The 24,603-nt window shown below is 44.6% G+C and overlaps 1 protein-coding gene across 1 annotated transcript in view; it reads left to right on the forward strand.

Moving 5' to 3' along the window:
- Positions 1 to 23,737, forward strand: part of VSTM2L (V-set and transmembrane domain containing 2 like) — a 348,873-nt gene extending 325,136 nt beyond the window's left edge. The window contains exon 4 of the mRNA XM_078652115.1: positions 19,191 to 23,737. Coding sequence (XP_078508241.1) covers positions 19,191 to 19,568 — 378 coding nt within the window. The 3' untranslated portion in view covers positions 19,569 to 23,737. The remainder of the gene's footprint in view (positions 1 to 19,190) is intronic.
- The last annotated feature ends 866 nt before the right edge of the window (positions 23,738 to 24,603 follow it).

Raw genomic sequence — 24,603 nt, forward strand, 5'->3', positions numbered from 1 at the left:
GTGGTTGTGTGGGCTTGGTTTCTGTGTGATCTGGGCATAACCTGTTGGCAAAAGAAATGTAATTGGTCATTCTCTCTCTCTCTCTCTCCCTCTCTCTCTCTCTCTCTCTCTCTCTCTGTCTCTCTCTCTCTCTATATATATATATATATACATATATATATATTTATTTATTTATGTATTTATATATAAATTTATGTGTTTATATATATATTTATATTTATGTATTTATATACATATATTTATATCTTATGTATTTATATATATATATTTATATATATATATATATTTATATATATATATATATATATATATATATATATATGTATTTATATATATTTATATAAATGTATATGTGTAGATATTTATATATATTGTCGCTCAAAGGTCCCCTCTCCCAGCCGGGAAAGAAGCACGGCACTCTCGGGGTGATCGTAAAAAAGTTTTTAATTCCCAACGCTAGCACAACGGTTGGGAGAGGGGACCTTTGAGCAACAATATTACACGGAGCACCACCGTGTTTTCGGCACCCACCTGAGAGTGCCCCGTTGTTGCAGGTGCAACTGGAGCGAACATATTTTTATATATATGTACACACACACACGTATATATATATATATATATATATATATATATATATATATATATATATATATATATCCCAGAAGCCGCTTGAGGGAATCAGATGCAGCGCGTTGTCTCCAGCATGCAACGAAAAGCAGACACGAACCCAGGTTGAGTGCAGAAAGTAGCGTTTATTTCTCGTTAGTCAGCCATAACGCGTTTCACCACCGGAGTGGCTTGATCACATGACATATATATGTATATATATAGAGAGAGAGAGAGAGAGAGTCTGTGTGCGTGTTAGGGTTTGGGTGGTTATGAGGTCAGGTGGATGTGCCGAAGACCCACTGATAGGCAGCCACACCCCACAGAGGCTCTGTCTGCTGCACGTGGTCTGCCCTAGCCCAGAAGCCTGCAGATGTGCTTTATACCATAAAGTGTACAGACTGGCACCGTCCTACATCGTAGCCTGGCTCTAAATATACTAACATCAGCAGTCCCCAATGGGCCAAATGAAAATCCTAGCAGGCGTTAACTCGGGAACTGAGTCTCCCCCTGACATTCCACATACACAACTCTTGTCTCAATAGGACCCATTTCAAATGGACCTGTAATTGGCCTGGTGTTTCCAGCCACCACCAGCACCATTTATACAGCATTCATTCATAAGTCTGAGGGTGAGTGGGAATGACCTCTGATTGCAAGTTAATGGAGAATAAATTGTGGGAATTGGTATTTCCTCACCTTTTTAATCCATTTTCGGGCTCAGTTTCACTCATACACTTTGCCTTCTGTGCCAATTAAAAGACTAAGGGGCACATTTATTTAACCCCTTCGCTGCGGCGGCAATTCCGCCGCAGCGCTAGGGGGGAGGGGGGCCGAGCGGCGCTCGCATGCTCATGACGGAGCGGTTCCGTCATGGCCCCGCCCGCTCAATGGAACGTCCAGCGCAGGCGCGGAATTCGCGCCGCGCAGGCGCGCCGAGCGGGCAATGACGGATCCGTCATGAGCATGGAAGGAGTTAAAAACCTTCCAGAATGTCACCTTGCTGCGCTGAGTGATAGGGAAGGGGCAGAAATGTGCTGCATCTAACATCATACAGCACATTCCCGTCTTTTCCTTTGCACTGGCACATCATATGCTGCCTAGTACCAATGTAGGTACTCTTGCACCATGGTGCAAAGGTGCTTACATTGTAAGCAGGATTGCTTTTGCTCCGGAAGGGACACCTTCCTGCACAAAAGCAATCCTGAGAGGCATTTTCGTCACAAGTAACAAGGAGAAATAATTTTTATTTCTCCTCGTTATGCATCACCTGGGAATGCGTGGCATTTTGAGACATTCCCAGGTCTACCAGTAATGGTAAATCTGGGAATTCACCAAAATCCATGGGTAGATGCGTGCGAACACCCACGCTCCACCCATGGAAATCCTTCCTGGGGCAGAGTTTCGTATTGCGTTGATTTGTGCTGCATTGCGTTACTCTAGATTTATCAACAGACGCAGATGGCCTTGCGTGGCTTGATAAATCTAATTTTTAGAGTAGCGTCACTCTCGCGTCCCCTTGTGTGGTGCAAGGGCGATGCAGCTCTTTATTAAATATGACCCCCACAGTGTTCCCTTTCATCTTTGAGATCCCAATGGAGGCGGTAACTCATGTTACTGCCACATTTGAGATTTACAGAGCACTCATAGTGAGGGCGATATGTACATCTAACCCTTTTGGGCTTCCTTTTCAAATATAAATACTCAATTTGCAAAACATCCTAATTTGGAAAAGTACTTGTGAGTTTGACTTATAGAAAACGGTTATTGACTGATTACTGCACTCACATTGCACAAGTATTGTTCAGTGTATTAGACCTGCCAACTCAATCTTCTCATGGTCACCATGCCATAAAGAGCACAAGATCAGTCAGAAACTCATACGCAGAGTAGCATCCCAGCTCTCAGATTACATGTGGAGCTCTGCACAGTTAAAATCCTTTACAGATTTTGCAGCCACACAAAGACACAGCTGCAAAATCATTTTGTTTTAGTTTTTGGCATTTTAAGATTGGCTGCACTAGTGCAAAACCCCACTCTCTCCAAGCTACACAATATCCAAAGCCCCTCCACAGCTGCTCAGGCCGTAAAGCCCAACCCCCTTTCCAGCCCTGCCCCATCTCCTCTGAGACAGGTGAAACATTTTCAAAGTTGGCTAGCCTGGTGCATCCACACACAACCTAAAGTGTTCACTGGGATACTTGTAGCACAGGGGTCCTTTAAACACAAGGTCACCTTTGCCTTCCCAAAAGAGTTTTCACTCTTGGGGCCTAATTTAGAGTTCAGAGGACAGGTTACTCCATCACAAATGTGACAGATATCTTGTCTGCTTTAATGCAAGTGACATAAGATATAATACGTATGTAATATGGCATACAGGATATCCGTTACATTTGAGATTCAGTAACCCGTCCGCCAAACTCTGGCTGACAGATAGTACCCAAAAATCTCAAAACATCGCAAAATCTATCACGGTTTGTTGCAAAAAATGTTAGTGACTGTTTTCTGATTCAAACCTTTCACATGCCAACACCTTGCATCTGTTACATAATCCCTGTGATCTACTGACCAATACAGCACATATCACATGCAAAATCTAGGCTAGATTTCCAGCAATCTCTACCCAAAAATGTTATAGAATCTACACCAGTCTGTGGAAAACACTATTTCTAATCACTACATTTTTGCTGCCGTGTGCCGCATTAAGGAGCCCGGGCTGATGCCTCCACCACCTTCACAGTCTGCCTTTGATCTGCCAGGGAATTGGCTTCTGATTGGCTGATAATAAATCAACTGCTAGAACTGTTCCACTGCATGATCCATTCTCAGTCTACTGCAAGATCTCCTATAATCTTCCACAGCTTCTACCCCTGCCTGTTATCTAATCTCACTCTGCACCAATATTTTCCTAGGTATGTCACTGAATGGGTTCTCACCAAATTTGTTCAGAATTGGCCTATTTTATCACCAGTATCACTCAGATCGGCTGCAAAGTAATCTATGTTTTACTAACCAATGTGCTTCTGATTTCCTGCAGGATTTAACCGCACTAGCATCTGATTCAGAATTTACCCAAGATTTCTTGATCAATCTACTATTAATCTTCTAGAAACTATAAAATCATCCTGGTTCATTCGCAGAATTTATATTCCATAGAATGAATAAATGATCTGACCGGGAATCTGCCAATGATGTGCTATAGAATCTACCTCCTACACGTTGTACAGAATCCAAAGCTAATATGCTGCATAATCTCCCCGTGCTCCGGCATAGATATTCCTTGACTTTATCAAGGATCTGGCATAGAATTTGCCATAGACCTGTCATAGAATCTACCAATGATCTGGAATCAAAATGAGCAACCACATGCTACAAAATATACTATGGGTGTTATGTAGATTCTACACTTGCTGTCTTTGCAGAATGTACCAAAGCTTTATCATAAAAACTACATTTGATCTACTTATTACTTTCCTTATAATCCACCCCCGATTTGCTGTAGAAACCTGACCCTAACTGCAAAATATTTGCTTTTTGCTCTGACACAGTAGCTTCTGTAGATCTCCTATGAAATGTAGCCTTGATAAGCCACAAAAAAATCCATAGTCTGTTGCTGGACTACGATATCTGTTGCTAAATTTTTCCTGATCCGCTCTATGATTCATTTCAGCATTATTAACAGCCTGTCTTTATAGAACCTATTCCTTATTCAATACATTATTTACTTCTTGTCTACCAAGCACTCTACCCTTATCCACCCCATAGTTTGCCCCACATCAGGCAGACAATCATCTCCTCTCTTGCTGTCTAGTCTATCCTTAATTTGTTGCCAACCCTACCTAAGTTGTGTATCATTTAATAGAGAACTTTAGTTAAAGTGTTTGAAATGGATGCTGACAGAACAAAGAGAAACCTAACAGTGATACGGCTGTAACCTTGTGAAAAAACACAAGAGTTCCTCAAAATATTTGTGCAATAGATTGAAAAGGAGCCTTGTCATTACATTCACCATTTTAATATTTAATTTTAATTGGGGAGCGGTTGTGGCCTAAAGGCTAGAGTGATATACCTTGAAGCTGGGGATCCGTGTTCGAGTCTCAGCAGGGACACTCAACATCCTGTGATTCTGGGCAAATCACTTAATCTCCCTGTGCCTAAGAAAAAAATCTTGTGTCCGTCTGTACCACAACTGGTGCTCATGTAAAGCGATCTGACGCCTTCAGGTCAAGTTTGCGCTATAGAAAACACAGGGGAAAAAATATCCGATATTTTATCGTTTGAAGAGTATTCGATCATCAATATTTTCTCAGCACTTCTATTTTAGCATTTAGCACTACTTCTATTTTAGCATTTAGCACATCCCATTCCCTATCTTTTTCAAATGTTTTTGACTTTTTGATATATTAAGTTATAGGGGCATATTATCAAGGACCGGTGTTAAAATTATCACCGTTTTATCGGCAGGAAACTTCCGATAAAACGGTGATAATGGGCTTGATAATACTCCCTTGTTAATTCCCATAGAAGCCCATGTTATCAGAACATGGGCTTCTATGGGAATCAAGAAGGGCGTATTATCAAGCCCATTATCGCCGTTTTATCGGCTGTTTCCTGCCGATAAAACAGCGATAATTTTAACACCGGTCCTTGATAATATGCCCCATAGTTTTTATTAAGTGCGCTGCTGCCTTCCCAGGTGTCCTAGCGCTGAAAGAACGGAGTACATACAAACAAGCTAAAGGTTGTTAAGCCAAGAGCCAGGTCTTCAAGGCTTTTTTTAAGTGCATCAAGTATTTTGCAGAGAGGTGCCGGAAGAGTGTTCCACATTTTGGCTGCCAAGACTGAAAAGGCCCAGCCACCATTCTTTACTCCTATACTTTGTACAAGGAATGCCTTGAAGAGGGTAGAAAAATGCAGCACACACATACACAAGTTATCACAGCTGCCATTTGGGCAGTGCAGAAGGCTTTTACTCAACAGTGGAAGGTGGTCTACGGACTCACTTAAGACGATGATGCCGCAATGCCTTATTTGTAATCATGCAGTGCAATTCATGTTAATCCATTATGCTGTGATGACTATGATCATGTTACTGTCTCCTCTCCCATCGGAAATCGGAATGTCAGGCAAATTTACAAGCCCCTATCGCCATGACAACGTCACTTTCAGTGATGTTGTGATAGCGATAGGGGCCTCGCCTTATTTACAAGGCGGCTTTAAGCCACTTAACGTGGCTTAACGCTGCCTTGTAAATAAGGCACCCTTTTATGCTGTATTTAGTATGAAAGATGAGGGCAATGGGTGTTGCGGTGTGCGTTCCACTGCAACACCCATTGATTTTGACGCTGTCCGCTATTTACAAGGGCAGTGTCACGATTCACTCCCTGTGTTCTCGTGTCCACCACCAGGGGGCTGAACTGTGGGACTCTCCAGTGTTCTAATATGCTTCCTGACACTCCCATGCATGCATTACTTGACTTCCAGCCATTTGGACACTATTTGGGAATTGACATCCATTCCTAATCCATGCCGGGTTTTGTGAAAGCCAGCCTGCTTAGACTTAAAGCCAGCCTACTCATGCCTGAAACTCCATTACCCAGAATTCCCTGCTCACTGCTTAGTCTCCAGCCCTGCAGGCCAAGGATGGGTGGAGGAATTCAGCTCACCTGTGGCTGGCTGCTGCTAGCCTGCTCACACCAGCTGCATGTGATTACTGTGGGCTCTTTTAAGCCCCAGCTCCCTTCAGGTAAAGGTTGGTCATTGTAGCGGTTTACCGGTGAGACCAATCCCTGTTTCCAGAGTTCCCTGAGCTTTTGCTATTCTTGTTTCCAGTGTTTCCTGAGCTTTAATTATGCCTTGTTCCTGACCTCCTGCTGTTTTCCCTGTTCCTGAATTAGCACTGCCTGCAGTGCTACCCTGACACCATAGCCTCAGTATTCCTTGTTCCTGAACTGCAGCAGTTTCCCTTCTCCTGAATTAGAACTGCTTGCAGTGCTACCCTGTTTCCTGAGCTATAGCTGGTCCCTGTACCTGAATTAGCACTGCCTGCAGCGCTACCTTGTTTCATGAGTTCCTGATCTATAGTTTTTCTTTGTTCCTGGGCGTAGCTATTTCTTGTTCCTGATTTGCACTGCTTGCCGTGCTCTCTTGACTCCTTGTTTCCTGAGCTGTAGCTATGTCCTGTTTCCTTGAACCAGTATTGCCTGCAGTGCTACCTTGACTCCTGAGCTCTAGTAATTTCCCTGTTCCTGAACTAGCACTGCCTGCAGTGCTACCTTGACCCCTGAAGCTTTGGTAGTTCCCTGTTCCTGAACCAGCACTGTCTGCAGTGCTGCCTTGACGCCTTAGCTCACTTCTTGTTCCTGCCCCAGCACTGCCTTCTATGCTACTTTGTTTTCTTGATTCCTTAACCTGCACTATTCTAGTATACCCTTGTAGCCTCCCCTTCTGTATATCCGTTTCCAGTCCCTGCCTTGCTTCCCATTTCCTTGGTTCCAGTTCTAGTTTGCTGCCTTTCCATTCTGCTGTCTTACTTCTGTTACCTTGTATGTTTGTTACCTGCTTTCTGCCAAATGTGCCCTGTCATTTCCTTCGTTCCCTGTTAAGCACTCCTCCTTGCTAGCTCCTTGTCTATTGTGCTTGTGTTTAGTTCTACCCCTTTGCTGTTACTGCCTTGCGCGTTCCTGTTTGATCGTCAGGATCCGTGGTTTCAGCTGACTACCTAGGTGGTGTTTCTTGTTCACAGTGAGTTTTGTCTTTGAGTTACATTTATAACATCACTATAGGTATAAGCTCCACAGACCCTGCCTTTGCATGCATATCCTACATGTGGGTATTTGCAGTCAGTATCTGTAACAGCAATTGCGGGTAAGAAACTTACTGAGCTTCAGTCTTACCATGTGGAGCTCCTGAGTGCTTTACCCCACACCCCCTTTATTGTTAATGTTGTATTATATATATGTCTTGCACGTCCGTCCTGGGTGTAGTTAGTCTGAATGCTAAATTACCTTGTGAGTGCCCTTCCTTTCTGAGTCTTACCCATCTTGTTCACTTGTACAGGCTTCCCCTTTGGATCCCTTTTTCTCCTCTGACTCCCTGTATGATCCTGGGCAGCACTGTACTCCTCCTTTCTGTGTATGTCTTCTACCCAGTTCCCAGTCCTTGTCCAAGTCCCTGACTGTGTTCCCCACATAGTCCCGGACAGTCCCTGACAGGCAGCGCAAATAGGAGGCAGCGCCAAAATGAAGGCCAGGGTAAATCTAGCCTTAAACAGCTGAAACGAGGAGTAATGCTTTATTTTTAGTTTATGTGCAGGAAGGTCGCCCTTCCTGCTCAAACAATCATTTAAAAAAAATGCTGTTTTGCAACTTCTATGTGTGCTGCATTGTTACTCTTCACAAAAATCAAAATAAAAAAGTTTGAAGAAAATAAAAATAACAGTTTAAGGTGGTTCCACTTGCTCTTGTAAATATTCCTGTCTCTAGTTGGTCACCGTTTCCATGCTGATTGCCTTCCTGTCTTGCTTTTCCAACTTTTCCCTGTTGTTTTCTTGCCCTGCCTCCTCCCCTATCTCTCACTTACCACAGTGCCTCTCTCTGTGTGTCAGGGATGAAGGTGATATTATGGCTGGACTCCAGCCCAAAATCCACACACTGTAAAATCCTCAGCTAACAAACACCGGCAAGTGGGAAAATGGCCTTTAACTCTGAAAGTGATTACCGGGACGGGAGCCAGAGCCTCCGGGCATGGTATAAATCTGATTTATTGGCCTCACCCTTTGGCTGGTAGTGTGCAGGTCTTACATTTCATGGGGTGATAAATAGCAAGAGCGAATCAATTTGGTAGGAAAGCCAATTAGCCCATGTGATTTTACAATGTTTTTTGCACACCTCTCGCCGGTGAGTCTTTGCAGTTAAAACTGCAGGTGAAGGAGAAAGGGACAGGTTAAAGAAGAGGTAATGCTCAGGAACATCTTTGGGAATAATGAAAGAGCAGGTGGGGGCAGCAGCAAGGTCTTGAAAATGGGAGCAGCATTTTCTGTGCTGAGGAGCAGAGCTCCAGCTGACGGATAGAGGGATGTCCATCTCCAGAATAAACAAGCCTTTGGCAAAGCAAACACATCTCGCTGGGCTTTTATCACACAACGTAAACACCATGGGCCTCTTTTATGAGGCCTTGCGTGAGTTTTGCGCTTCCGATGCGTCACTTTTTGTGACGCATCGGCGGCGTAAAACATGCCTCCTGATGCGCACTATTTACAAAGTGACGCATCTAAGCAGATGCGTCACTTTGTAAACCCCTGCGCTACATTATACCTGCGTCAGGTATAATGTATACAGAGGGGGCGTTCACCCGCAAAAAGCCTCGTAATAGTGACGCAGTGAAATCTATGAGATTTCACTGCGTCACTTTTAGGACGCTGCTGCCTCAAAATCTTGCGCCTGCCTCACAGCAGGCGTAAGACTGACGCAGGCCCTTTCACAGGGGGCTTTCCCCATGTGAAAGGAAGCATTGCTGGAGTTGGGTCACTTTTGTGACACACTCCAGCAATGCGTCACTTTTGCGCCTACAGATACGTCAGAAATACTGATGTATCTGTAACTCCTTGCGACATGATGCGTCATATTATAAATATGACGCATCAATCATGTCGCTGGGAGAGCGCAGTGAAAAGTGACGCATCGCTGTTTTCACGCAGCGATGCGTCACTTTTCATAAATGAGGCCAAAGGTGCTGCTATTATTGAAGGCATTTGAAATTGATGAGCAGAAGGTGACTATCACTGCTTCACCTGTGACATGGGTCAAATGTAAATATCCGCAATATGCCAGAGTTCCGGAAGTATGGAACTTCTTAACACTGCCAGCTAAGGTGCCACCCCAATGTTACTGTCTAGCATGTCCCTGGATTTATGATATATTTAGACCCCAAGGTATTTCATGCAGGATCCCTCCAAAGTAAGCCCGTGTAAATCTTGGGATTGTTGCATATTGTGATTTCGGGGGAACAATATCGCTTTTTGCCAGTTTATGCTAAGGGGTAATCCATTATCGAATTGTTCCCACAGCGAGATTACTCCGGGTAGGTCCTCCTCCACATTGGTGGGGAACAGTAGTATACCGTCAGCATACAGTGCTATTCTGTGGGATATTCCTTGATGGTTCTATTGTAATGAAGGATGATGCGTAGTCTGGGTCTTGTAGTTACATCATGTACGTTTATTCTTAAGTTACAGGAAGATAATAAGTCTTTTAGATGTCTCATAAGTTGTCATAAATACCCCACCAGGAGCAGCCTCCTGGCTGCTCAGCCATCCAGATCAAGGGAACAGTCACCCTTGACCAGAAAACTCAATTGGTTAAATCATACATTTGGGGATTGTTAACACTCACCCAAGTTCAACAAAAACTGGCACGTCCACGTTGAGGCCGACCGGTCTTTGGTCACTGGTGGGGCATGTGGACAGTCAGTTTGCTTTTTCTTCATGCGCTTCTTCTTTTTCTAATGCTTCAGCAGTTTCAGCTTCTTTTTTTTTTTTTTTGTGCTTCTTCAGTTTCATATGTACAAGCCCATTCAATGTATAGGTTCTCCAACTCGTCGCCAGTATTGTAATGAAGGATGATGCGTAGTCTGGGTCTTGTAGTTACATCATGTACGTTTATTCTTAAGTTACAGGAAGATAATACGTCTTTTAGATGTCTCATAAGTTGTCATAAATACCCCACCAGGAGCAGCCTCCTGGCTGCTCAGCCATCCAGATCAACTGACACTCCACTCATACAAACCCACTCCAACATTCTACATGACCTCATCACAAGCTGAGCAGGTAGGCAGAGAACTATTGAAAGGAGAGTGCAGCAAGTAAAAGAAAGACTACAACAGGTTCAGTCCCTGGTAGGATGTCCCGGCCCATGTTTTACTGGCCAGCAGCTCAAAAGCGATAGCAAACAAAAGTGGGGAGAGAAGACAACGGGAAACAACCATTACGACGCGGTCATAACACCGCAGTAGCATTACAACGCGGATTTTAGAACGCAAGTCGTTACCACGACTTGCGCTGGAGGGCGCTCTAGACTAAGGAATAGTGTGATTTACTATTCCAACACCTTCCCTACTGTACGTAGGCTGGAGTTGGAATAGTAAATCATACTATTCCTAAGTCCAGCACCCTACAGCGCAAGTCGTGGTAACGACTTGCATTGTAAAAGCTGCGTTATGATGGTACTGCGGTGTTATGTACCGCGTTGTACCATCATACATCCAGAGACAACCTTGTCTGGGCCCCCTCCCCACCAGGTAAGAGTTGGAGATTACTCTGCCAATGTGGGTCCGCGCAGTGGGTTCCTTAAAGAGAAGCCTGGTCCATTGGAGGAAACATACTCCCAGTCTGTCCATCACCTGGTTCAATTAGTCCCACCGTAGGCTATCAAATGCCTTTTCAATGTCGACCATCACTACACTGTCCTCATGTGGGCCTGTAGTTTCCATGAGGGAGAGGAGTCTGCGGATATTTAGCAATGTGTCCCGCCGAAGTGAATCCGGTTTGGTCGGACTGTATAAGCGTGGACATGCGGGGAAAGAGGCGGGCAGCCACTATGTGGCTCTGAATTTTATAGTCCATATTCAGCATTGATAATGGGTGATATGCTTGAACATCCTAAGGGGGCAGGCCCGGCTTCAACAGGGGATCACAAGAGCCTCTCCAGTGGTGGCTGGCAGTCAACCAGCCTCCTGAACTGTGGGGTATAATTCTACTAATTTAGGAGCTAGCTCCTCAATGTAGGTGGCATAAAACTCTACTGGAAAACTGTTAGTCCCAGGCACCATGCCTCGTGCCATAGCCCTAATAGCAGCCTACACTTCCTACATAGTTATGGGGACTCCTATGTCTTTAGCATCCTCCGCACCCAAGGGCAGCAGCTCTGCAGGCCCCTAATAGTCGGTCAAGGTTTCCAGTGGTGGTTGGAGGGGGGTGGGCATACAAAGGTTTGTAATAATTATCAAATCGTAGATTGATATCATTCTGACCATAGAGCCTTACACCCACGATTGATTCTACCTCCAGTATCAGGGAGCTTCTTTAAGTGGGGTGGCGAAGCCATGCCAGTAGCGTTCACGCTTTGTCTCATTATGTGTGGGCCCTTATCATATATTCTCGTTGGCCAAAACCTCGAACCTTCTCCATGCATATCGCAGGTTGTTCTTTTGCATCTAGAAGCTGCTGTTGTAACCCTTCCATATCTCTTTGGGCTTGCTCCTGGGTCTCTACTCCCCATATTAGAGATTGCCAGACACCCACTACTTCAGCAAAACATTTGCCCTTATCTGTGCTTTGAAAGCATCCCACTCAGTCAGAGGAGATGCCGTCAAGTGTGTATTGTACACAAAATAGTTTCTGATAGCTTCTCGTATAGACGGTTTAATTACCAGGGAGCTCTAGGGACTTCACACGGAGGCACCAGTCTGGTGTCTGGGGTCGTTTTCTGTGCCAGTCTAGGGTAAGCAGTATCGAGTTATGGCCAGAGACTGTGAGAAAGAGATATTTTACGTAGGGGACAAAGAAATGCATCCAACCTAACGTGCAGGTCGAGCAGTCCCGAGAAGAACGAATAGTCCGTAGCTCCCATGTGCAGCTGTCTCCAGGAATCCAGTAGGCTCCACTTCAGCTGCCAGTCCATAAAGTTTGTGTGCCAGCCGTATTACAGGGGAATCCCTCAGGGTGGGTGGGACCGATCAAGTGTGGGGTCAGTCGCACTATTATAGTCTCCGTCAAGTACGACAGGTTGCGTCAGGTGTACAGTCAGTGTTAGAGACAAGTCATTGAAAAACCTCCCTTAGTCCAAATTAGGGGCATAGAGCCCAGCGATGGTCAGATCCCGGCATACAAGTCGGCTCAATATTAGGACATACCTCCCATTAGAGTCAATTAGTTCCCCAGAGTATGTTGTTGCGTATATCTGTTTCCACCATCACTTGTGAAGTGCATCCCTCTCTGAGGCAGTGAGGTGGGTCTCCTGCTATAGGGCACTATGGGATCCCACCTCTTTAAGTTTGCACGTATCTTGTATCATTTTGCCCAACTATTCAAGCCTCTGACGTTCCAGCTGATGAAAGTATAGGTCAAGGGAGTTGCCATAGTGAGGAAGTTAAGTGATACCCAGGAACCATTTTCCTCAGGTCTTGGCCCATGGGAGGGCAATTGGCTTCAACCCACCGTGCAGAGGGTGCAGCAGCGGTGGCATAAAACACAGTTCCCGTAAACCAAACAACAACAACACCCCAACCCCAGAACAAGAAGTGAATTCACCCCATTCAAACTAGCAAACAATGGAGCAACATTCACACACTTTTCATATGCACAACTTAATGCAGCGGGTGGTCTCAATTTGGCGCTTCCAGTGCATCTTCAACAAGGTGTGAGGGAGGAACATATCCCACCCCACTTATGGTCATCACCGCCTCCTCTGCTCTTTGGCATTCCTGTAAGGCTTAGGAATGGGACAAGATCACTTTCATGCCAGTTTTAAACCTTTTTCATGGCGGGTTTCGGGTACTTTGTCTGTTGCTGATGACTGGGCTGACTTCCCATTGGGGAAGTTGTTCAATCCACCCCCAAAGCTGAGGCTCAGAGGTGAAAAACTGTACTAAGTTTTCGTAGGTAACTCGGAACCCAGCAGGGAACAGTATGGCGTATGTGATACCTAATTTCCTGAGTCTATTTTTAGCCTCCACGAATGAGGCCATTTGCTGCCGCACTTCCTTGGGAAAATCATAACTTTTCGGTTTTCCTCCATTATGTCCCCTTTGACTCGAGCTTGGGTCAGAATATGGTCTTGATATTTAAAGTGTGGAACTTTGGCTATCACAGTCCGGGTCCCGCTCCGGGCAGTTAGTGCTGTGAGGGTAAGTGATAGGTGTATTCGAGTGTAGAAAATTGGAAGTGGTTCACAGGCACCATCTTGGTGAGGATCCATCCCTCAAAGAGAGCAGTCATGTCAGCATCAGGCCCCTCAATGCACTCCAGTAAGCCAATAATTCAGAGGTTATTCCTTCTTGCCCTGTTCTCTGTGTCCTCTGCTCACAACTCGAGTGTCTTTACGCTGATCGTAATGCTTTTTATTTATTCATAAAGCGCCAGAATCGACCCCCGAAGGGGTATCTCTGCGCTATAGACGGGTCGCGTGAGGGAAAGCCTGTCAGCTAAGGATCAGAGGTGAAAAGAAAGGTCTTAAGCTGTTTCCTGAAATGGAGATGTTCCGAACATTGTCTTAGTTGTACAGGGAGCTTGTTCCAGTGGCAGGGACCCAGATAGGATAGGACCTTCCCCCTTGTCTGGCTTGTTTAATTCTAGGCACTGTGAGAAGGTGCTGGAATTCTGAGCGGAGAGACCGCTGTGGAATGTAGGGGATCAATTTATCCGCAAGATAACTAGGGCCAGACTTGGACAAGGCCTTTGTGAATAGTGCAATAAACTTTAAACTGTACATGCTTCCGTACCGGGAGCCAGTGGAGATGGTAAAGGAGAGGCCGAGAGGTTGTCCTTGGAGGAGCATTTAGAATCAAACGGGCCACCGTACTCTGGACAACCTGAAGCCTGTCAAGGGCAGCTTCATTGGCAGGCAGCATAAGTCTATTGAAATAGTCCAGGCAACTTAATATAAGCGCCTGGGTAAGCGTTTTCCTAGATGAATCTGGAAGCGGAGGAAGGATACGTCGCAATAGACCCAACACATGGAAGCACGAGCCAGCTGTCTGTGCCGCATGCTCCTTCATAGTGAGGGTCTGTTCAAGGCGAACAACTAGATTTTTAACACAGGATTTTCGAGTGGGGGGAGTGCCCAAATCAGGGGGACACCTGTCAGGACTCCACAGCAGTTGAGCTTCACTGAAGAGCATAACTTCTGTCTTCCCCACATTGCACTGAAGAAAGTTACTCCTCATCCACTGAGAGATGTTTCTCATTCCCAAAGAGAAGGTGGCCTGCACTGATGAAGTAAACTTTTCAAATGGAAAAAGCAACTGGGTATCGTCCGCATAAGAGACATGGATAAATCCACTGCTCCTCAACAGATTGGCCAAGGGAGCCACATAGATGTTGAACAAAGTCGGACTCAAACAGGAGTCCTGTGGTACTCCCCTGGACAATTCTGTTGCGACGGAACAATAGGAACCAAGGTTAACCGCCTGGGAACGAGAAGAAAGAAAACTCGTTAGCCACTGTAGGGCTAGATATCTGAGTCCAATCTCCTCCAATCTCCTGAGCAAGATCTCATGGGAAACCATGTTGAACGCAGCGGACAGATCCAACAGCACCAGAATCGAAGAATGGCCTCTATCTAGGGTCATCCTGCTGTTATCGGTTACCGCTAGTAGGGCTGATTCTGTGCTGTGCTTGGGACGAAAGCCTGATTGAGATGGATCAAGGCTGCCTGTCCGTTCGACATGGTTAGAGAGATGGATGTTTATATGTTTCTCCAAAAGCTTGCCCAGGAAAGGGAGGAGAGAGATGGGGCGAAGATTGGAAAACTCAGTTAGCGGGGCCTTGGTGTTCTTCCGGATAGGCATAACCTGTGCTGCTTTCCATTCCAAAGGGACCACACCTTATTTAAGGGAGAGATTGAGGAGATGTGCAATGGAGGGGGACAGGTGGCTGGCAAGAGAAGTGATGATTTTTGCCGGCATAGGATCCCGAGGTGAACCTGATTTTATTGTGTGGATCAATGACTCAGTCTCCACTTGTGACACCGGGGGAAAGCTTCCCAGCAATTGAATGGCTGCCTGCCCAGATTCTGCGCTAGTCATAGTAATGGGAGAATACTCCCCTGATTGAACAATTTTATCATAGATAGTCTACATTTTTTGTATAAAGAAGGTTCCAATATCATCGCACATTTTTTGTGTAGGAACCATCCGATTCTCGCACGCCTTAGGATCCGTAAAGGTCTTTAAGATGCGGTATAGCACCTTTGGGTCATTTCTGGCCAGATCTAATTGTAGGGCTATATGATTTTTACGTTCTGCCCTAATATTCCTGTGGTAGTCAGCCAGGGCCGCTTGATACCGGACTTTGTCCTCGTCATGCGTAACACGCCACAGTTTTTCGTACTTCCTACATGTTCGCTTCTGCATACGAAGTCGGGGGAATACCAGGTGTTCTGGGAGAGCCTAGCTGTACTGGGAAGGGGTTTCAGAGGGGCTAACTGGTCCACGGCACTAGAAACTGCCAAGTTGTATTTGGCAAGCGCCTCTTTGATGTTATCTGATTCTAGTATCCGTGGCTTTACAAAAGAGGCTTTAAAGCCCTCTGGGGTAACTCTCTTCCACTCTCTGAAAAAGCCAGGGGTGTCATGCATGACATGAGTTCTCTTCCTAGGTGCCTGAATACAAAATTCAATTAACGCATGGTCAGACCAGGGCAATGACTGGGGGGATTTACAGGAGACATTAGGGGATTTGGAAAAGACGATATCCAGGGTATGGCCCGCTGTGTGGGTAGGGCCCTCATTAAGCCTGGTTAACCCAAGAGTGGCTAGCTCTGTTACAAGTGACTCTGTATCCACATTAGTACCAAACTCACTGTGTATATATTAAAATCACCCAGCAGCAAAAAATTGCTGCTCGCAATTACATGTGGTGCGATTAACTCGATAAGATGAAGAGGGAAGCTTTTTAGCGGGCCAGGAGGCCAGTATACCAAGGCCCCCTTCCAACTTATCCGAGATAAGAGGTCGATACGAAGACCAGTACTTCCATGGTCTGGTCACTGTGTTGCTCCAGCACAGTAATCTTGATGTTGTCCCTGTGCACAATAGCAATCCCACCTCCTATTTTATTCTGCCTGTCCATGCGAATGAATCTATATCCCTCAGGCAGAGCAAGTGCTATAGAGGGGACTGAATGGGGCTTCAACCAAGTTTCGGTTAAAAGCCCTAGGTCGGGCTGCATCGAGGAGAGGAGATCCCAAACCTCGGCAGAGTGCTTAGGGAGGGATCTCACATTGCACAATGTACATTTCCACCCCTGCTGTGAGTTGATAGGGAGGTTGCTTGGATTAGCTGTAGGGGTATGTGATAGTGTGTGAGTCATATCATGATTAATAGACATCTTGCTGTCGATGATGGCCTGATATCCACAAGCCAGACATGAAAATAGACCCTCATACAGGGGCCCAGCCCGCCAACAAGGCAGGGGGTAGAGCTCATCTATACCATTTCTTTATTGGAGTATGTCGGTCTGAAAGTAGGACCATGGCCTGAGGTAGTAAGACCAGAGTTCCTAGCTCCTGGCGACTCCTGTGCGCGGACGGGCACAGACGGGCTTGCCTTTGGCGCGCCTTGTCATTCATACCTGCATAGTGTTTATCTCAGGGTTTAGGTCTGCCAGTGTTCGCTCAGTAGTGGTAACCCTCTCTGCCAGCCATCTATGGTCATCTTTCAGCATCCCCACATTGGTGACTGTGGTGTCAATTTTTAACTCAAGCGCTTCGTGTGATTCAGCTATTGCTTGAAGGATGGTATCCAGGGTTGCTCCACTGTACCCTTCCTGTAAGCTACTTTCCATCGTGGCCACAGGTGCAGGTGTGGCAGGAGAATTATCCTGGGACTGGCAGGGATCACAGGTGTAATTTTTCTTTGAGTATTTTCTGATCATATCGTGGCCCTTGGGTATAGGGCCAACGCCGCCTCAGATTTACCTCACTGTGCGTGCCAGTGGATGAGATGGTGTGGGAGTATGTACAGGGGTGTTCACAGTGGATCAAGAGGAGGTAGGTAGCGATTATGCAGTTTGTAAGGAGTTGGTGATCTGGTTTCACTGTGCAGCCTTCCTCATATAGTTCATTTATGTGCCAGTTCGGGGGGCGATAATGTGTTCCCCTGTATGGAAGTTTTGGATCATCAGTACAGTCCCCGCTGGGGCTCTATTTTTGGCAAGGGTGCCCCAACAGGGTGAGTCCCTCCAGGGAAGAAGTCATCAATCCCCCCCCCCCCCAACAGCCAGCCTCACCGCACGACCGCTCTGGTGAGTGCTCATGCCCTCCGCTTGGCCCATCAAGTTATTGAGAAACCGTGAAGAGCAGGAGTGGGAGAGGCCATCTCATTAGTCTCCATCCTTGTGGTTGGCAGTTTTGATGAGGCTCAGCAGGGAAACAGTCAGCAAGGGGCTGTCACACTTACTGCAAAGCCAGGTAGGTGCACTCTAGGCATCTGGCAACCGCTCCAGCTGGGAGCCTGTCTGTCACACTCACCATCATTGTAGGCCCCCCAGGCCCTCGTAATGGAGCATAGCACACCATGTCGGAGCCCCACCAGAAGAAGTGACACGCCTCTCCAGGGCGACACAGTTCGGGGAGCCCTCTGAAGTCACCTGCTGGAATGTGGTGGGGTCCACATTCTCAGTCGCTGACAGTTGGGCTGGGTCACGATCTCCAATGCACCACCAATTCAAAAGGGGCAGCCTTGCGGTGAGCCGCGTCACTTCCTTTCTCGTCCCCACAGAAAGCTGCTAAATCCCTCGGTTCCTGCTTTGGCTACCGGGGGCACATCGATCTTTATCCCTGCTGTGAGGTTGAGGGGCGAAATTGGTGTGCACCACTCAGAATCGGCCTGGATGGTGGACCACTGCCAGGAGATCCACGTTCTCATGTCCTACTTCATTGGCAGTTAGCCACACCAATTTTGAAGAACTCTTGCTCTTTGTTTTTCACAAGCTTACTGTATCACTGTTAAATTCCTCATTGTTCTGTCAACATCCATTCCAAACACTTTAACTAAAGTCCGGGGTTAAATGATACAAAGCCTAGGTAGGGTTCACAACAAATCAAAGATAGACTATTCAGCAAGACAGGAGATTGTTTGTCTGTGTGGGGGGTAGACTGTGTAGGGAATCATGGCAGATGGGTTGTTAGACAAGAGGTAAATAATGTACATTATTAGGAATAGGTTCTGAATAAGACAGGCTGCTAATTGGACTGAAATACATTGTAGAGTTGATCATAGAAGGTGTGGCAGCAGTTACACTGGCCCAGCAAAAGACTATGGGCCATTTTGTGGCTGCATACTTTTGCTTACCATTCACACAACACAGCGCTGTAGATTTTCATGCAATACTATGCAAATGGTAGTAAATCTGGACCCAGATTCGTGGTATGGAATTGTGCTACTAATTAACCGAAGGGCTTGGATATATTTATAACTCCACAATAGGTGCTTCATCCTCTGAAACTGACCTTCCTTCAGCTATGACCTGGGATGTATAGAGTATGGAGTGTGTAAGAATGTTCTATGCTGGAGCATGGGCAATGTGGGTACCTGAGGTCTAAAGGTGGAAATGAGCAGCAAGATTACATTCCCTGAGTAGAGGAAAGAAGCATACTTTTCAATATTTAAATTCAGGAAAAGTATGGGCCACCACATGTGTCACTTAGAATATAGAGGCAAGATTCAATGTATGTTAAAATGTATTAATGCAGCACTGGATCGCCCACCATATTTAAATCATAATTTCATGTATCCAATAGTCATTCATCAAAATTAATACATTACAACACTAGTTTTTAATTATACTTGATTTTGTTCTCATTGCAGGTCGTCAAGGTAGTGGGGAGTAACATCTCCCACAAGTTGCGGCTCTCCCGAGTGAAAATGTCCGATGAGGGGACATACGAATGTAGGGTCATCGACTTCAGTGATGGCAAGGCACGACACCACAAGGTCAAGGCATATCTTCGTGTAGAGCCAGATAAGTCTGAGGTTTATGTCCATGGTGTCTCCACTTCCTCGTCTTCTCAGCTGCAGGATACTCAGCTGTCCGAGTCCAACACCGGCGACCTTCCACCTGACCAAGCAAAGCTCTCTGGCAATCATCAACAGGCACAGAGCCCTCACCACCACCATCAGAAAGGAGGCAAAGAGCTGAAGAAGCGCTCTGCTGATGCCTCTTGCCCAGACAGTTGTGCTCTGTAGACTTAAGCTTCTGCGTGTGGTTGGACTAAGTCAGCCTAAGTTCTCCCCCTCCCCAACTCTTGATACATTGTACAGAGGTGTGCATGAAAAGTAAGATGCTGGGTGTACCAGCTTTGCCACTATTATCATTGCTGCTGCCAGGTGCCAGGAACGCCTCTACGCGAAGTAAAACTGGAGAGCAAACCACACTGCAACAGACTGTAGACATACCAAGGACCTTGCCAGCATTATCTTTGCTTTACTCAATTATGCCTCTGGCTTTCCACTCTTTTGTGCTCAGTTTCTGTTGTCTTTATTTGCTATTGGAAATGCTGTGACCTGGGTGAAAGGATGCTGATTCAACCATGGACACTGGATTTATCTTGAAGGGATAATGTATGAGGGACAAAAGGGAAGAGGTGGTGCCATCAATCTTGAACCATGGCAGATTGGAAACTGGAGGGTGTAGAAGTCTAAAGGAAGGTAATATTTGGGAAATGGAACTTGTATCCAAACATGAATCTCCAGAAGTATAAAACAAAGCAGGTGGACTGCCCAACTTGCTTAATATTCCTGTGTATGGACAGCATACTGGAAACATAAGGCCACAGAAAGCTCTGCCCACCTCTACGCCCCACTTTATGTCAATCCCATGACTCACTAGCCCTCAATCTGTTGTTACTGCTACAGACTTGTATTTTGCTGTATATAATGTTTGAAACATGTGAACAATCAATCTGCTTTCTCCTTCTTGATCTCAGCAAATGTGATATTGTTTTACAGTAATTTCTAATTGCATGAAGCGACATGATCCCCATTTATGCATCAGCGGGCGCCTTGTGTTTTCTTCATGCCTTCTTCAGGGGTTGCAGAGCAGGTGTCTTCCCCTTTGAACCATGTCTTTATAGTTTCCTCACTCTCCTCCCTGTAACTCAAGTTTACAGATTAATGTGTCTCCCCAGCTTCTTTCCTGATCTTTCAGTACTTTAAAGGCTACCTGCTTGTCTCTTAGGGCCTGAAGTCAGCTAACTAAGGGCAGACAGGGAGAAACATGTATGTGAAAACTCGAATTTTGAAATTAGTGAGCTTCTGCCCACAGATGGCCTGCCTAAATTGGGAGAGGGGGTGAGGGTGTGGGGGGGTGGAGAGGTGTTGAAAGGGATTCTGATGTAGTCACCAATGATGAAGCTTTGGAAATGTAGACTGGGATCAAATCTGCATCATTGATCATTACAAATTAATGCAGGTGGAAGTTGAACAGACTCCAAAACACCTAGGCCCTATACTGAATCCTGGTGGAGTAGAAACACAAGCTAAATAGATGTAGACTACTTCTGCAGTTTTAAAGAATAACTGTTCATGACTAGTACCATTGATGAGTAGTAGTTGATAATATTATTTTAGCTTGAGTGACATGCAAACTTTAGGAAACCTCTTTCTTCAGTACTAGTTTCTGGTCCTAATAATTATAAATACAATTTACAATACTTAGAATTCACTAAAGGGTATCCCAATGATATGAGTTCTGTTCTGTATTAGGGGCCCCACAAAAGAGATCACAGGATGGGAAGGAGGGGTAGAAAGCTAGGGAAACTACTTGGAACCTAGGCTTCATCTTAAGAATGAGATCACATACTCATAGACTTATTTTGTAGCTCACTAAAAAAATTAAAGCAGTATGAAAGATAAAAAAAGTTATGAAAATGCTCCTACAATTATTTAGGAATTGCATGAATTCTTCCATCTCTAAACCTGATATCAATAATTGATAGCCAACTACTTCGTTTGAGAATCTATATGAGAAGAAAATATGTACATCAATTCAGAGACTGTCCAGCTTCCTAAACAGAACTCTTTTCCAGATTTGACAAATGTATTTTTTTTAGTAATCTGATCTTAGCCAAAAAAACTGAACTTCTGATCTTTTATGTATTTGTTTAATCTGGACATTTAATTGTACTGGAATAACTAGAGTATTTGCTCTGCGCCCTTCGTAGGGTCACCTACTATGATACCAGAACAAGACAGACCTAACAACAATAGGAATAGTGACATGATGAAGCGTGTACATGTGCATGGTCAGCAGGATAGGTGCAAACAGCTAAGTGCTAGCAGTACAGAAGCAATGGGACTTCAATCCATGGAAAGGTTGATTACAGAAACAAGACAAAGATTGATTCCAAAGCAGGATGAATGTTGACGGAGGTACGTGGATAATGACAAAATATTCCATTTAATTAGATCCTCTTAAGTAAAATGTTGTAATTCTGCATGTGATCAACCTTCTTGATTCAGAGGATCAGAAGTTTGTTAGTGAATGTAGACAGTAGCTTACAGAAAGAATGGTCTCCGCCCGTAAATATTACGGTCAGAAGCTAGACCATCAACGGAGATAAAACATAATGGACTTCTTCAACCTGAATTTGGGAACAAGATTGTTTTTATTGCAATGTTTTTGGTACTTAGCTAAAGTTTAATTCATTCTTCTGGACAGCAAATTATATGACATTATCATGGTCAAAAGGGGAGATATTGAGGAATGGACTACAATTTGGAATTCATAGTGGGTCTAGAGTAAGGATCACCCTCTTTGGTACTTTCAGTCGTACGAAGCAATCTATCCTGGTACCCCGGCAAGCATGTAAGCCCAAAAAAACAACGCTCATTGCTCGCTAAGGATGATAGTATCACAGGGGCAACACAAAATATCATGTAGTTTGAGTTCTACCTATGCCATTCAGTTTTCACCTATTGAGCTGCATTGATACAGGGTGGCAGAGCAAGTCTGTCGGTCAATAGATCCATCAGAGTAAATTTGTGAATTGACAGCATACGACTGCAATTAGCATCATAAAGCCAGGAGTATACTATTGGGCAATTTTAAATAGCATTCGATTTAAATAAACTAGGTCGTGTATGCTGTTTTATGTCAAAGATTTTATTTTATGTTATGTTTTTATCTTTCTGATATTTTGCCCTGGCATTTATTCTGGTATGTTTTTAGTGCGGAGGTGTTAAAGTATATGTTTTATACCAAGGTTAACCACCTAGAAGTCATTAAGCTTATTCTTTTTTTTTAAAGATGTTATTGATATACACTGGTACACAGTTAATGCAACAGACTAGTCATTATATTTATTCTCATTGCTAAGTACATAACAATGAAAGTAACAATGCAGTGACCTGGGTAAATGAGGCATTTTATGCACAACTCCATGAAACTCTCTCTCAAATGAGAATACTTAGTCTTCAGTTTTTAAAGATTTTTAAACTTGGCTGGGTATATCTTCCTACTGCACTTCTAAGAAGCAGTTCCTTGTTTGCTCTACAAAGCAGGCAATCACTCCATGCCTTCTGGAATTAAGGTCTGATGAATTCTAAACCTGGGACCAGAAACAGGTACTGCTTCTGATTATGGATTAACACTTCCCTTCTGGTCCTGCCCAATCAGTACTATTTTGGTTAGATACAACTCAGTGTCCCTATGTCCACAATCTCCAGGGTTCCTAGTGTAGGGAGGGACGGTCAATGGAGGTCCAAGAGGGCTGGCTCGGCAATAGATTTTCTTGATAATCTCTGACTATGTATATGCATTCGATATAGATTTATTCTATGCAAATTTACCTTGTGTGGAAATCCTGATCCTGGATCCTGCAATCCTCAAATGTACATAGGACGTCTCTGTCCTAGTATAGCACAAGAGATGTGCAATTATACTAGGCTCAAAGTAAGGTAGCATCTTTGGGAGTAGTACATCTGGTCAAGGTGATGCAGGGAGAGTTCTCCAAAGCAATAGAGCTGATCCTTATTTTACTGCACCACTATCATAGCAGTCCTAACTCCATAAATGACTCTTTGTGAGTTTGTGTAACAGAAACTAGGCTATGATGGGAAAGAAGGCTTGCTTTAACAAGAAACCAGGAGAATATTAAACAAGACTTAGTGAAGTTAGTCACATATTTACCTTCATGTTTTAGTTTGAGGCACTTGGACATAAAGTGATTGGCTCAAAATCACAGCACTTTCTGGTCAGGTCCTGAAGCCTTGATTAGAGTCCAAGTAGGAGATGTTCAAGAACAGCAGCTTGCTGCTAAACCGCATTTTTTTTAACATATACACACGACTATCACACATCTTTGGGTTTTGAGGACTTCCCGAGTGTGGGCCTGAACACAAAACAACCTTCCACAGATCAGGAAAGTATATGTTCTCTTATTGTTTACATCATCAAGGCTCTCTCGCAAAGCCCCCTTCAGTCTATCAAGATGTACAAGATGACACCCAGAAAGACAACTGTCACTCCAAGAAGATTCATCCTTGTTTATGATTTCAAAAAGAAACAAGTTAATTCATGAGAAGCTTGGATGATGGATCTACTCAGAAGATATCTATTTTGACAGCAGAAAGGAACTGTGAACAGTTGTAGTTTTGATTTTGCACATACTCTTACGACATATGTATAGAAGACTAATGTTTTCATATATACAGTATTCCTAACAATTCTGGCCAAGCTATACGTAAGGGTCAGATTCAGAGTTTGGGTGGTAACAGAAAATTCCTCAAATTCTGTAGGTAGTGCAAAATCCTTTGTTTTTCAGCAATTTGATAACAGGGTCAATGGAATCCCTGTTATATATTGATTTTTTATTGAGTGATTTCAAGCCAGAATTATTTTTTGGCCCAGCACCCTTCACATATATTGAGCTTTTTGCCATGTAGAACAGAGTGGAAGGCCCTGTATATAAAAGAAGGATTCAACTTCAACACAGAATCAACGTAGAAACCGCAATGCTGAGCTGAGAGGGTGGTTGATGCATTGGCCCAAGATCAGGTGTGCTGGTGTGTGCTGAATTTAACTTATGGCACAGTCGACGTGGGGGAAATACCAGTCCTTTGGCCTTTAGTACATTAAAAACTGGATGTAAATAGTGCCTGCACGTTTGCGTGACAGTCGTGTGGATGTTGTAAAAAAGAAATTTCCAGAGTTGGAGCTAGAATTTGTCTACTGTGTTTCTAATGTGGTGGTCAAGGAAGGTTTTAATGGTGAGGCCTTAGG

The sequence above is a fragment of the Lissotriton helveticus genome, chromosome 7 (genome assembly GCF_964261635.1).
Source record: "Lissotriton helveticus chromosome 7, aLisHel1.1, whole genome shotgun sequence".
NCBI classification, from domain to species: domain Eukaryota; kingdom Metazoa; phylum Chordata; class Amphibia; order Caudata; family Salamandridae; genus Lissotriton; species Lissotriton helveticus.